Raw genomic sequence first — 13,921 nt, 5'->3', positions numbered from 1 at the left:
TATATAGACATACATAAAAATATATTTATATGCAAAATAATTAAAAAAAAGAATTATTATTTGCTTGCAATTGACAAAACGGACAAAAATATACACTCTTGTAAGTATACCCTGAAATAAACCTCATGCAATGCTCAATAACTTAATGTTCATTTCTCTGAAATAAAGGCCTCTTCTTGAAACAATTATGCCTCACCTAGCCAAAAACCAAATCTTCTTGTAACATCCTTAGTAGGAAAAGAATATATATTTTTGATTTCATGTGCTAGTTTTAACCTGAGTGTCCCAAAGATGCAAGATATGAGAGCTGAATACTGTATGCATCTTTCAGCTCTGCTAAAACCTCTGCAATGGTTGGTCTCAAGGATGCATCTCTATCGACGGATTTTACAGCGACTAAGGCTGCTCTTTTCATGCTCTCTGCATCGAAGGTTCCCTTTAAGCTATCATCTACTATCTCAAATGCACTTGCCTGTAAGTAGGGCTTCGCCTGCAATGAAACCAAGTATGAACCAGATTTTAAGAGCTAAGAACTAAAATATAGGTTTAATGTTATCAAACTCAGTTACCTACCCATAGCACTAAATTGAAGGAATCCGGGGATCCGGAGTGATTCAGTGGTTCTCTTCCACATATGAGCTCTAAAAGAACAACACCGAAACTGTATACATCACTTTTCTCAGTCAGCTGTTTAGAGGAATAGTACCTGCAGGTAAAATTGCATACATCAATGGTCTGGTGCAGTGAAGGCATTAACTTAATGAGATCAATCAAGGCTTACTCAGGATCTAGATAGCCTGCAGTGCCTTTGACAACGGTTGTGACATGAGTTGCGTCGGATTGAGTTACTTGCTTAGAGAGGCCAAAATCACAGACCTTGGCATTCATTTGAGCGTCCAAAAGGATGTTACTGCACTTGACATCGCGGTGTATTATTCTTGGATCGCTCCCGTTATGCAAGTAGTCCAGCCCTTCAAAAAGAAACAGATATAAAATGTGAAAATTTGTCATTGTGGTAAACAAGAAGATTATGCATCAAATATTAATCCCCAGAAAGGATTGCTTCTATGTTAGGATCTTATAATCATTATGTTTGAAGAAAAAATTGTTACCATATGCAGGTACGAAAAGTTCGAACCAGAAAACACGAAATTTTCCCATTGCTAAACAGTGTACCAGACTTACCTTTTGCAGCATCAACAGCTATTTTCAGTCTCCGAACCCAGCTTAAAGAAAACTTTTGACTATTTGGACCTGAAAACAAAACATCAAGGTTGAACCAGGGCGTATTTTAGCATGTGAGAGGAACAGATTTATCCTTCCAAACATACCATGGAGGTAATCAGCCAGTGATCCACCAGGTAGATACCCATACACTAGTATCTGCTTCTTTGATTCATAACAAAATCCTTCCAAGCATACAAGATTTTGATGTCGAATTTTCGATAACAGATGAACCTGCAGGCATTCCATATGCATGGAGAGGCATTTAGGTCAAATTGAAATACCCCTAAAGATTATCATTAATTAATGGTATAGATGATTGTATAGAGTCTTCAGTTAAGTTCTTCAATAGAATGGCTAGAAAATCACTGAGCTCACATTGAATTATGTGTTAGGCAAGGAAACTGGAGAGAAGGTTAGATGATAAACCTCGTTAATAAAAGAGTCGGCACCCAATTGAGTTCGATCAGATCGCACTTTTACTGCTACCAGTTTGCCATCTGATAGCTTTCCAAGGTAAACAGATCCGAAACCACCACGACCTATGACTTCCTTAAAGTTGTTTGTAGCTGCTTTTATTTCTTTGTAAGAAAATATTCTTGCAGCATTCCAGTTTCGCATATCAATAGGTGCACCTGAATATGAGAAAGACGTGCATATATGAATCGTGTTGTCAATTTTCACAGTAACAATGATGTAAACAACTATCGCATACTTGTAGTATCTGCGGCTTCAGTTTCCCTTTTATTTATATATAAAAATACTGAACGAGAAATGAGGAGTAGAGCAAATATGGATCCTCCAGCTGCTCCGAGTATAATGGCTAAACGCGTATGTGGAGTGTGCTTCCTATTTGTAATAACAGTAACTTTTGGTGTCTCATTCGATGAGGCTTCGTTGCATGCCATTGTTGAAAAGGAAAGGCATAAATTCCCTAATGTTCTGCACCAGTGTTGATTCCATCCAGAAACATGAATACGAATATCTCGAGATAGAATAAAACAAGAACATCAGTGCCATACCTAACTTCCAAGCTTTCTCTGTTCAAAGATGGGGGTAGGGTGCCTTGCAGTTTATTATTCTCCAGGTTCCTGAAGAATGAAAGAACACAGTTTTTCATCCATTGAAACACATTGAGGCAATGAGGGAGAAACCACATTTTCGGTTCTTCACCGGTTGGTACGGTTTTTATAGAAGTCACTTACAGCAAATGTAGATTCTCCAACTCTCCCAAGCTGGCAGGTACTATTCCCTGTAAACTGTTATTATGCAAGTCCCTGCATGTAGAAAAATAACAATGATGCAGTATTTATACAATCAATAACAGTTTCAATGAATAATTACAGAAGATTACAACTTACAGAATTTTAAGGTTAACCAAGCTGTCTAAATCAGAACCAATGGATGTTAACTGATTGAAACTCAGGTTCCTGAGAATTTAGGGAAGATATATTATGTCTCTGCTACATGAAGATATTAATGAAAGGTGAATGCTTTGACCGAAATTACAATTTCTCGAGGTATTGCAGGCTGTCCAGATTTTCTATTGCTCCTGAAAGTGATGTGTTATGCAAATCCCTGAAAGAGAATGAGATATCTATATAGAGGATGCGATAGGCTCATAATATTAAGAGTTAAAAGACAGATGAAGACATTTACAGTATTTTAAGATCCAGCAAGTCACCAAATGTTGGACTAATTGATCTCAAGTTGATGTCTGAAAGGTCCCTAAGAGAAAAATGATAAATCCATACAAGTAGTTAGCCGAGGTAGAATATGAAATTCGTAAGCTACAGTTTACTTTGGTACATACAATGATGTCACTGTACTTCCTTCACATTCAATATGATTCCATGGAGTTGGTAAGCATGGATCATCTTGCCATCCGAGATCGAAACCAGTAGACTGCTCGATAACTTGAAGTGCTGAAACTGTAGTTGAAGAAGCCTCTGGTGGAATATCAACAATTTCATGGACCTCAAATGCACTGATTTGAGGGTAGAATCTGATTCTCCTAAATGCAATATCCAGACTTGTGATTCCCTTTTGTGTGAAATATAGAGTGCTGGTTTCTGAGGTTGTTATAGTGAAATTGGATTGCTGAACGACCCCATTGATTAATATATCGAAAGAAGCGGAAACTGGAAGAATGTCTGCAAAATAGAGGACAATATAGTAGTCCCCGAATGTATCTAGAGGTAAGTTGTAATGTAAGACGTCATCCCGAGCCAGAACTCTAGCAGTCTGCAACACATCCAAAGGAGGGCTCTCCTTTAGGCTTGATAAATTCAAGCCAAGAGGAATGTGGAAGGCTGGTGAGAGATGAGCTGGTGTGTAACTTTGATCAGCATCCCAAATGCGGTCAAATGGATCTGCAGGGTACCTGTTTTAACCAAATTTAATAGTAAAACATCCTAACAGAAGACAGCAGCCATAGATGGTGAAAGGTTGGTAAACATACTTACCTCAATGATCCATTGGTATAGCCACTATTGATTCGATACTGCTTACGAAGTGACTTATTTGAGAAACCTCCCATGCCACTACGGTAAGCCCCTTGAGGAAGTGGTCGAACTTCAAGAGAAGAAATAACTGGTGATCCACTGCTCGGAATAGCATTCAAACAAAATGACAGTGTGGCCTTACTCACTGGCCATATGAACTCTTCAATCCATGGATCTTTGTTAGTTAAGTTCACAGTACTAGTTATAGCTGTCCCAAGAGAAACTAAGAAAGCTGGAGGTTTCCAATGTCTATCATAGTTCTTATACATAAATTGAGCTCTCACAAGAACCATGGATGATGTATTTTCCACTGGTAATTTATAGCAATTACGACGTTGAGATTTGGGGAAAAACCGAAGTGGAACATTGGATGAATAAGAACCAGAATCCTCAACATAGTTGATGGTAGTCATATTGCCTGTGTTTATGTATGTATCATCTGAGACCCATGTTATATTAGATGAATCAACATAAGTCCTTGCTCCACCACATGATAAGCTCAAGAAACCTGTCACATAGCAAACCAAATGTAAAAAACAAGACACAAAGTCCTCAAATCCAAAGCCTCAGTTGGACCATTCTGTTTCCATCAAAGCTTTAAAAACAAAAATGAAGGCAAAAGTACCATGGAGGTCCTGTACTAAAATTCAGATTATATTTTGTCCTTTTTATTAACAAAATGAACAAATTAATTCCTGTAAATTAGATCAAAGAGTAAAAAATCCTTTCTGCTAAAAATTTATCCATTTCTACTGTTAAAAGTTTTCTACGGTTAAAAGCTGATGTGGTGTGTCTCCTTCAGATGTGCATGGACATTTTTAAGTGTAGAAATGGATGAGGGGATTGGTTTGCTATTTGATCTATGAACTTTTTCACAAAAATGAACAAAGGCTATAGCTAAACATAAAAGGTGGGAAACTTGGATAAAACAGCTACGCATTTACACAAACATGAAAAAAGCAAATTACACATACCATCTTGCTCACAGAAAACAACACCCAAAAAGCCAAAGAACAAAAACAAGGTGACCCAGAAGCAGTTCAAGGCCATAGAATCTACTAAAAACATAAAATGAACATAATTTGAGTAAAAACAGAGCAGGCTCCCTTAAATCCTTAATAAGAGTAATTATCAAGTTTGCATCATGGGGGGTGTAAAAGTTATAAGAGAGAAAGTAATTGAGTAAAAAGGAGTGCAAGTAATGGGAGGATTAAAGAGAAAGATAATGATGATTAAAGGGTACCAAGAAACCAAGAGTGGCATTCATTATTAAGGTTGTGGCTCGATGATGATTGTTTTTCTATGATATATGGGCTTATCTAACACCACTAGTACCTCCATTGATGCTATTGTAGCACTGTGGCAATAGATGAAAAGCAGCTCAAAGGGGTAGAATAAAAATGGTCACTTCCTTAGTGGACCAAAGGTCGTTGAAAGTACAACTTAAAGTGGAAGCCATGAAAATGATGCATGTTAACGAACTTCCATCATATCTGCTTTAGCTTTCAGTATATTTCTTCTGGTTTGATCATTGTTCTTTAAAAGGACATTCAGGCCAAACTGAGAAGAAATAAAATTAGGGCTAATTGCACAAGAGCCCCCAAACTATGATCAAGATTTTAAATTAGTTACAAAACTTTAAAATGTTTTAATTAAGTACTTAAGGTATCAATATCGTGCCAAATAAGTTTTTCTATACATGTTAAATGTTAAATTATATTTGATGTGAAACATATTTAAAACATGTCTTATTGTATATGACGAAATAAAAAAAATTTCCAAAAATTTAATATCATTGTCTATTTTATTTAAACATGTCAATTTTAAGCTATCCATTCAATAAGTTATATTTTATAAGTTTTGATTCACGTATTTTAAATATACTCTTTATCATATTGAAATCGACATTTAACACAGAACTGATGTTAAACTAATAAAAAATTCTAATTGATACGATATTGATACTCAATTGACTTTTCAAATAGTGTTCTAAAAAAAAAAACTTAAGACGTGTTTAAAATTACAAAATAATTGGATGAAATCAAGTGAAATATTATTTTCGTAATCGTATTCTCTTATAATTAAAAAAATATAATTTCTTAAATTTATTTAAATAAGAAAATTTAATTAAATTGTAAGTGTTTATGTTATATTTAGTATTATAAATTGTAATAGTATAATTATATAATTTTAATTACTTCAAACTATGATGTTTCGAGGGCTCCACCTTTGCTTGAAGATTAATTCTCACTTCAAAACGTATCTTATTTATAAAGAAAAAGCTGCTTTCTACTTTCAACAAGGTCATTTATTACTCATACATATAGTGAATTTCCTTTATTTTCAATAAGAATTGATACATTTCTATATGAGCAATAAATGATAACTTGAATCATTTTTCAAGGTAAATTTATCTTTATTATTATTATTTTTAAAAACTTAGGCAATAAATGTTTGGTGGAATTTTATTTCTTAGTAATTCTAGGAAAGTAAGTGGATAATAACTTTGTGGGGGTTGGGGGGAGGGGGTGTGCCTCCGTATCAGAAATGTTGTAGTTGCTTTAGATAAGAATTATGAGTAATTGAAGAAGTATCAAAATAGGTCGGATATCGAGATAAGGAGGTTCCCGATGTTGGGACGACGGACGAACTCTTAATTTAAGGTGGCGACAACGTCGTGACTAGTATGCATAGGATGTCACGACGATGCAACGTATTTTTCATGCAAGCAGCTGCGTTTTTTTAGAGTTTTTTGGTATTGTGCATTTAGTACATTTAGAATTATTATTTTTATATTATATTTTCGTTTGTCTACTCGTTTAGTGAAAAGTTAAAGCAAGCCCATGGTTTTATCCTTTTCGAAGGAATTTTTATAGGTAAAAATTTGTGTGTTCGTTTTTCTCTATTTTACTTATTCGTTGTTTATATGGTGTATCCCTAACAAACGTAACTAAAATAATTAAATAGTGATGGATGTTTTATGGTTAATATTGCAGTTACTAAGTTTAACCAAAGGGCATTAATGTCAATAATTCCCATATTTTTAAGCTACAGACTTTGTTGTTATTGGACTTGATTTAACGATAGCAACAGGCGACATGGGGGCGATTTTCTTTTATTGAAACCATGCCTATAAACAGATACCTTATTAGCTACAAGCTCTCTTCAGACTGAATTGTTGCCATTATTTTCTGTCTCCATGAGAGTGAGAAGACTTCATTTTCATTTTCACCTATGCCTTGTGCTTCTGTTTGCACTAACTGCTGCTGGTCTCGGTACGAGTGTCAAAAACCAGAGCGAGAGGTGCTTTGCAGCAGAGAGACAAGCTCTCTGATGAGGAAAATTTAACGAAAGAAATCAATCATACATATATATTTGTGATTTGAATGGGATTAGACTTCCAAAGACTTCTAAGTCTTTATACCTTGTGTGAAATCTTGAAAAAAAAAAAGCTAAAATAAAATGGTTTATATGCATTTTCAAAAAATATATAATATTTAATAAATGTAATATTTTAATTTTATGTATTTATATTATTTAAAATTTTAATTTAATTAGTATCATTCATCAATCTATCAAAAACTCTCACTTTTATAAAATAAAAAACATTATATATGAGGACTTTTTTTATTTTAATTAATATAAAATTAAAGAAAAAGCCATCAAAACACTAATTTAAAGTAGCTTACCTTGACCTATCCTCACTGCTAAAAATATATATTCTCCATTTCCAAATAAAATTTGCGATCCCAACTCTAATTTATTCTACTCCAATTCTTTCGTTTTGAATTACAATTTTAAAAAAATAAAAATGAAGTGAATAAAAAATAATAATCTTCAACTTTGAGTTATAAAACTTAGCAATAAATGATTAGTGGATCCCTCTTCCTTTGGTAGTTTCCAGGAAACAAGAAGGAAAGTTAGGGTGTTTTGGTGGTGAACGCAGATTCTAATTATGTAGGCAATTCCCATTTTCTAAACGTGTAGGCTCAAGGGAAGTGACTTTTGCGTAGGGTGCCCATTTTCCTCAGTTACAGACTATTCTCGTTGCTTGACTTGCTGTAGCGATAGCAACTTGGGAGATGAGTAGGGGCAGGTTTTATTATTTAAAAAACTATATATGCCAATAACCGGATTCTTTAATAGCTATATACGCTTTCTTTGGAACAACCATTTCAGAGTGAATTGTTTCCATTAATTTTCTGTCTTCATGAGAGGCGGAGGACTTCATTTTCACTTTCACCTATGGCTTGTTTTTCTGTTTGCATTAACTGCTGCTAGTTTTGGTTTGGGTGTCGAAAATCAGAGTGTGAGGTGCATTGCAGCCGAGAGACGAGCTCTCCTTGATTTCAAGAAACGTCTTACCGTTGTGGAAAACCGCCTGGTTTCATGGACAAGTGAAGAAGAAGAGTGTTGCAATTGGATAGGTGTTGGTTGCGACAACTCAACCGGCCATGTTGTCAAGCTGGACCTCGACGCGATGTTTACTACGGGCGAGATCGGGTCTTCCTTGCTTGAGTTAAAGCACTTGAGTTACTTGGACCTCTTTTCTAATCACTTCCATAAAATCCCAGACTTCATTGGTTCACTTTCAGAGCTCACTTACCTCGATCTCTCAGGCAATTCTTTCACTGGGTTCATTCCTCACCAGCTTGGGAACCTTTCCAGGCTGCTCTGTCTTGATTTCAGTCGCAATTCTTTATCGAGTTTCATCCCAATTTCTTTTGACAACATGCCAGCTCTTCAACGCATTAATTTCGAGGGAAATAATTTGGAAGGTGGAATACCAAAGTCCTTGGGGAATATCTGCAATTTAAAAGAGTTGAACTTAAACGATAACAAGATCAGCGGATCTCTCGGGGTTGTTATCAAAAACTTAAGTGGGTGTGCCAAGGATTCTCTAGAAGCTTTGAATTTGGCCAGGAATTGACTGACTGAAGCATTGCCTGATCTTTCAATATTATCATCATTGAGAAAATTATCTCTTTCAGGTAACCAACTTGAGGGGCCTCTTCCGGTCAGCATCGGAAAAATGTCTCAACTTGTGCTTTTGGATGTTTCCTCCAACTCTTTGCATGGTAACATTTCCGAAGCCCATTTATTTAATCTTACCAAATTACAAAAACTGCTCATATCATTTAATTCTTTTTCTTTCAATTCTAGCTCTGATTGGATTCCTCAATTTAAACTTGATTATATTGATATGAGATCATGTAGTCTAGGTCCGCAGTTTCCGAGTTGGCTACGATGGCAAACTACTTTCTCTTACCTTGATATTTCCCACTCCAATATTAATGATGCTAGCCCTGATTGGTTTTTGAATATTCTACCTTCGAGTCTAAATTATTTGAACCTTTCCTCCAACAAAATTAGTGGGAGTATTCCAAACTTGCCACTAAAATTTGGTGGATTCCCTTTAATAGATTTGAGTTCGAATTTATTTCATGGTCTCATACCTCTATTTTTCTCTAATTCGATGGTTTTGGATCTTTCCAACAACATGTTTAGTGGACCTTTGGCAATTTTATGCACGACGATAATGAATATTGGTTTGAATTATCTTGATCTCTCTAACAATTTGTTATCGGGTGAGATTCTAGATTGTTGGAACAAGTACATGATATTAACTGCAATCAACTTGGAGAACAATGATTTGTCGGGGATAATCCCTAATTCTTTGGGCTCACTACAGACTCTGGAATCATTGCGCTTAAGGAACACAAGTTTGTACGGTGAAATACCACAGTCCCTAGAAAATTGTACTGCATTGAAACTTCAGGATTTGGGAGACAACAAATTGACTGGAATCATTCCACCATGGATAGGAGAAAGACTTAATGGGTTGAATGTTCTTCGTCTAAGATCAAATGAATTTCATGGAAACATACCTTCAACTCTATGTCGCCAACAGCTTCTTCAAGTATTGGATCTTTCTCTCAACAACATATCAGGAGACATTCCTTCGTGCCTCAATAATTTGACAGCCATGGCTCACTTGGGAAGTTCTATGGCACTTATCCCTTTAGCGGGGATAACGTATACCGTCGATTTTATTGGTGCTATAGGGATCAACTTCCATGAGCATTTGTTAGTTGTATGGAAAGGTTTTGAACGAGAATATGGCAACACCCTTGGATTGTTAAAGAGTATTGACTTGTCATGCAACAAATTAAGTGGGAAAATCCCTCGAGAACTAGCAAGTTTGCAAGGGTTGATTAATCTGAATCTATCAAGAAACATGTTGAGGGGAAGCATAATTAGGGAGATTAGCCAATTAAAATCCTTGGATTCACTCGATTTGTCCACAAATAATCTGTCCGGTGAAATCCCGGAAAGCATGTCTGAATTATCTTTTCTTAGCATGTTGGATTTTTCGAACAACAATTTGTCTGGAAAAATTCCCTCAAGCACTCAGTTGCAGAGTTTCAATGCTACTTCATATTCAGGGAATCCGGGACTGTGCGGAGAACCATTGCGCAAATGTCCTGGAGGTGAGCCACCAAAGATGCCTAACAATGGCGGTAATGAAGGTGATGAAGGATTGTTTGAGCCTTTGTGGTTTTTTATTGGGATGATTATTGAATTTCTTATAGGATTTTGGGGGATTTTTGGTTCATTGATGATTAACAGGTCTTGGAGATATAAATATTTTTAAATTGGTGAGCAAGTTAACAGATTGGATCAAATTAACAATGGCACTGATGATGGTGAAATTGCAACGCAAACTACGATTGAAAGAGTGAGATATAAAATGCTCTCCATTTTTCTTAGTCCGGTTGCTTGTTAGGGTCTGCCTTCTAATTGTATGCTTGGATTAATAATATCGCGTTCTTATTTACAGTTTTACCATCATTGTGTAAGTTTGGATTAATAATGATTGCTTGTGTTATTCTGTTGATGTAAATAATTATTGTTTAAGCAAATAATTTTAAATATCAATTTCGATTAAAAAATCGATGAATCGTAATTTATATAAATGTGTTTTTAATTTCATTGAGAAATAATATTAAAATACAAACAAAATTGGAAAGAAACCATTGAATTTACTCCGATTCTTTCGTTTTAATTTTCAAATTTTTCGTTTTTAATTACAGTTTTTTTTTAAAATACAATTGAAGTGGATAAAAAATAATAATATTCAACTTTCAGTTATAATACATAGCAATAATTGATTGGTGGATCTCTCTTCCTTTGGTAGTTTCCAGGAAACAAGAAGGAAAGTTAGGATATTGATAATAACGTATAACTAAGGCAGGCACATTTGACTGCAGAATTGAAACAATTAAATGTTGATGGGTGCTTTTATGGTGAACACAGATTCTACTTATGTAAATAGCCATGGAATACGAAATGACCAAAATAGATTAACTTACAATGTTTACTAATGATCTCAATATAGAAAGGAAAATATCAATCAAAACAAAGTTTATCAATAAATTAAAGATTGCTGATTGAGTATATAAGCAAAACAATTGAATCAATTTTTTTTTTATGTAAAAGAGCAGTTTAATTAAATTTCAAAAGTTGATTGAAAGTGATGAAAATATTAGAGCTAAAGTGATAAATAATAATTGCTAAATTTATTATTATGCAATTTCAATATTTACTTTTTAACCCTAATGGTAATAGAACTTAGACGTTGAATTGGAGGTAATTTTAAAGGGTTCAAGTAGATATTATCCCAATCTTGAATATGACTTGGAGACATAACTATTTTCAATTGGTGAGCAAGTTAACAGATTTGATCAGATTGAAATGCTCTCCATTTTTCTTAGTCTGGTTGCTTGTTGGGGTCTCCAAACTCACTCTTAGTGCGTTGCTTGACTTGCTTGGGGATAATAATGAGTGTGATGAGCGGGACAATTCTTTTAAAATAAAATTTAAAATCATGCCAATAAACATAACACTTATTTTCAAATCAACTAGATATTTTTATTTTATCGATGTAAAATATTGTCCATGTTAATATACATTTAACGGTTAAAAATTTTATATAAAATAAATAGTTATAAAATTTTAGTTTAGCCAACAACTTCTTGGTCCGGTGGTAAAAGATATTGTAGGTATGAGAGTTTCGATTCGATCTTAAGTAACCCAATTCCCCACTCCCAATTATATTTGTGTGTTTGTTCTTCTCTATTTTACTTATTCGTTCTTAATACGGTGTATCCCCAACAAACGCAACTAAAATAATTAAATAGTGATGGGTGTTTTATGGTTATTATTGCAATTATGAGTTTAACCAAAGGGCATTAATGTCAATAATTCTCATTGTAGTGCCGTAAAAATTTTTAACTTTGGGGTCGCTAATTGTGGCGATTTATTGAAAAAAAAGTTTGAAATTTGACGTTTGATTTTTGAAATAAACAATGAGTCGCCACCAATCTTTTTTCCTAGGTGTGATCGGACACCTATTAGATCTCCTATTAAAACAAATAAAAGGCTGAGTTTAGGTCTACGTTAAAATCCAGAGAAAATTTAGGGTTCGGGAGTCGGTTACGCGCGAGGAAGGTATTAGCACCCTCACGATGCCCAAAAATTGGTATCCCATAAACATGTGTTGTCTAGATTTTCAAAAATACGAGTTCAATGTAATGTTTAGTCGTGATCTGATTGAAAAGACAAGAAATTTTAGTTTTTTCAGGTTTTCAGAAGGACATACCGTTTTAACACTAGTCAATGGAGTTTCACCCAATATAGCGATGAAATTTGATGACTTAATGTCAAATCGATATGTTACCTTATTTTTGAAATTAATTAAAACATAGGAAAAAATATTCCTAAAATAAGAATTTAAAATAAATCAATGATGCAAGTAATGACATTATGAATGAAAAATATTAGCATGGGATACTAGAACATTCGAATAACAATAACAATGACATTTGCAAAAGAAATAAAATTAAAGACAAATAATGAACGAATACAAAATATACTTAGTAATAATAATATAAAATAATAATATGTATATAAGGTAACATAAAAATATATGTTCAACTAATAACATGAGAAATACATACATAATGTAAAATTAAAAAATAATGTGCATAAGGTAGTTTTAAAAAATATATGTACATATTTATATGATAATATGTAAAATGTAATATAGCTTGAAAAATATATATGACGTATAAAAATACAATAAAAAATATACACATTGAAAATATATATATAGTATAACACTCAAATATTTATATGATACATACATATTGGGAATAAAACCTATTGAAATATTACATAAATGTATACTTATATATACTAGAGATATATGCACATATATATATAAAAACATGTATTAAGATTAACAACAATAATAAATAAGATAATAGAAAAAAATATGTACGTGAAATAATATAAGTATATACTACTGACATTAAAATACATACATAATATATACATATTAAAAAGATAATAAAAAAACTATTGACAGTGCTTCCCAAATATATAGGTATACACTTAAATGTACATGATTATATTGAGAACACGTGTTTTTAATATTATGTGAAATAATATATAGAATACAATATTAAAATATTTACATAATATACATATTAAAAATAACTAATAATAATATTCCATAAATATATATAAAACACATACGCATATATGTACATAATACAATATACACCACTACATATATTAAATATAGTAAATATAACAAGAATATAAAAATTATAATTAATAATAATAATTAACAGAAAATAAAAAACAAATAATTTGAAAATAAAACCGTAATCTAACAAAAAGGACTAAATCGAGCTCAAAACAAAATTTTTAGGGCGAAATTTGAAATAAAATAAGCCACGGGACCGAATTGCAACATGCATGAAACATGGGGGGACTGAAACAGCAATATTTTCGCTCTATCAAAACGCAACACATTAACAGGGATTAGATCGCTAATCAGTTTAAATCTTAGGGCCGATTTATAAATAAATATAGACCTGATTTAAACAACAAAAAATGCGGAAGGACCGATTGCACAAATATCCCATTGAGTTGAAAACACGTGGATCCTGAAGCAGGTTTGGGTCGAATCGGGTCGGGCCAAGTAAAACGACGTCGTTTTTTAGTCTAAGTTTGAGCCCCAAAACGGTGCCGTTTTGGTGGGCTATAAATAGCCTAAAAATCTGAAAAAAAAAACATTTGGAGAGGGTAAAGAAAAAAAAATGAGGGAGAGGGGAGCACGGGGC

At 33.6% G+C, this 13,921-nt stretch overlaps 2 protein-coding genes and 1 long non-coding RNA gene across 4 annotated transcripts; 2 read left to right on the top strand and 1 right to left on the bottom strand.

Moving 5' to 3' along the window:
- Positions 1-40: 40 nt before the first annotated feature.
- Positions 41-4,918, bottom strand: LOC107938988 (probable LRR receptor-like serine/threonine-protein kinase At5g48740). The gene is made up of 16 exons (XM_016872270.2): positions 4,703-4,918; positions 3,690-4,236; positions 3,038-3,607; positions 2,884-2,952; positions 2,734-2,802; positions 2,586-2,654; positions 2,430-2,501; positions 2,247-2,315; positions 1,940-2,166; positions 1,654-1,859; positions 1,332-1,458; positions 1,186-1,254; positions 782-971; positions 574-706; positions 277-490; positions 41-196 (listed from the first exon to the last, which is right to left on the bottom strand). The coding sequence occupies exons 1-16, from the start codon at positions 4,794-4,796 to the stop codon at positions 186-188; spliced, it is 2,736 nt and encodes a 911-aa protein (XP_016727759.1). The 5' UTR covers positions 4,797-4,918; the 3' UTR covers positions 41-185.
- On the top strand, positions 981-1,757 carry LOC121204696 (uncharacterized). Its single transcript, XR_005899886.1, has 3 exons — positions 981-1,361; positions 1,453-1,533; positions 1,620-1,757. It is a non-coding gene; the product is annotated as an uncharacterized lncRNA (long non-coding RNA).
- A 3,701-nt stretch (positions 4,919-8,619) lies between the features above and the next one.
- On the top strand, positions 8,620-10,705 carry LOC107938975 (receptor-like protein EIX2). Of its 2 annotated transcripts, none has more exons than XM_041075029.1 (2): positions 8,620-8,806; positions 9,421-10,671. In XM_041075029.1, the coding sequence occupies exons 1-2, from the start codon at positions 8,783-8,785 to the stop codon at positions 10,381-10,383; spliced, it is 987 nt and encodes a 328-aa protein (XP_040930963.1). In that variant the 5' UTR covers positions 8,620-8,782; the 3' UTR covers positions 10,384-10,671. The 2 variants fall into 2 exon arrangements, with proteins under 2 accessions (XP_040930963.1, XP_016727743.1); XM_016872254.2 differs by having other exon boundaries at positions 8,673-8,806; positions 9,329-10,705.
- Positions 10,706-13,921: the final 3,216 nt, after the last annotated feature.

Source organism: Gossypium hirsutum, chromosome A08 (assembly GCF_007990345.1).
Source record: "Gossypium hirsutum isolate 1008001.06 chromosome A08, Gossypium_hirsutum_v2.1, whole genome shotgun sequence".
Lineage (NCBI taxonomy): Eukaryota > Viridiplantae > Streptophyta > Magnoliopsida > Malvales > Malvaceae > Gossypium > Gossypium hirsutum.
The sequence above is the reverse complement of the archived record's forward strand: the minus strand, read 5'-3'. Positions and strand labels throughout refer to the sequence as shown.

Bases quoted from the DNA above. Each gene is read 5' to 3' on its own strand.
- LOC107938988 (XM_016872270.2), bottom strand. From the start codon at position 4,796: ATGTTTTTAGTAGATTCTATGGCCTTGAACTGCTTCTGGGTCACCTTG. The intron at 2,502-2,585 runs GTAAGTTGTAAT...TTCTACATGCAG, and splicing joins TTGGTTAACCTTAAAATTCT to GGACTTGCATAATAACAGTT. The intron at 491-573 runs GTAGGTAACTGA...GTTTCATTGCAG, and splicing joins CCTTCAATTTAGTGCTATGG to GCGAAGCCCTACTTACAGGC.
- LOC107938975 (XM_016872254.2), top strand. From the start codon at position 8,761: ATGTCTCAACTTGTGCTTTTGGATGTTTCCTCCAACTCTTTGCATG. The intron at 8,807-9,328 runs GTAACATTTCCG...GTGAGATTCTAG, and splicing joins TTCCTCCAACTCTTTGCATG to ATTGTTGGAACAAGTACATG.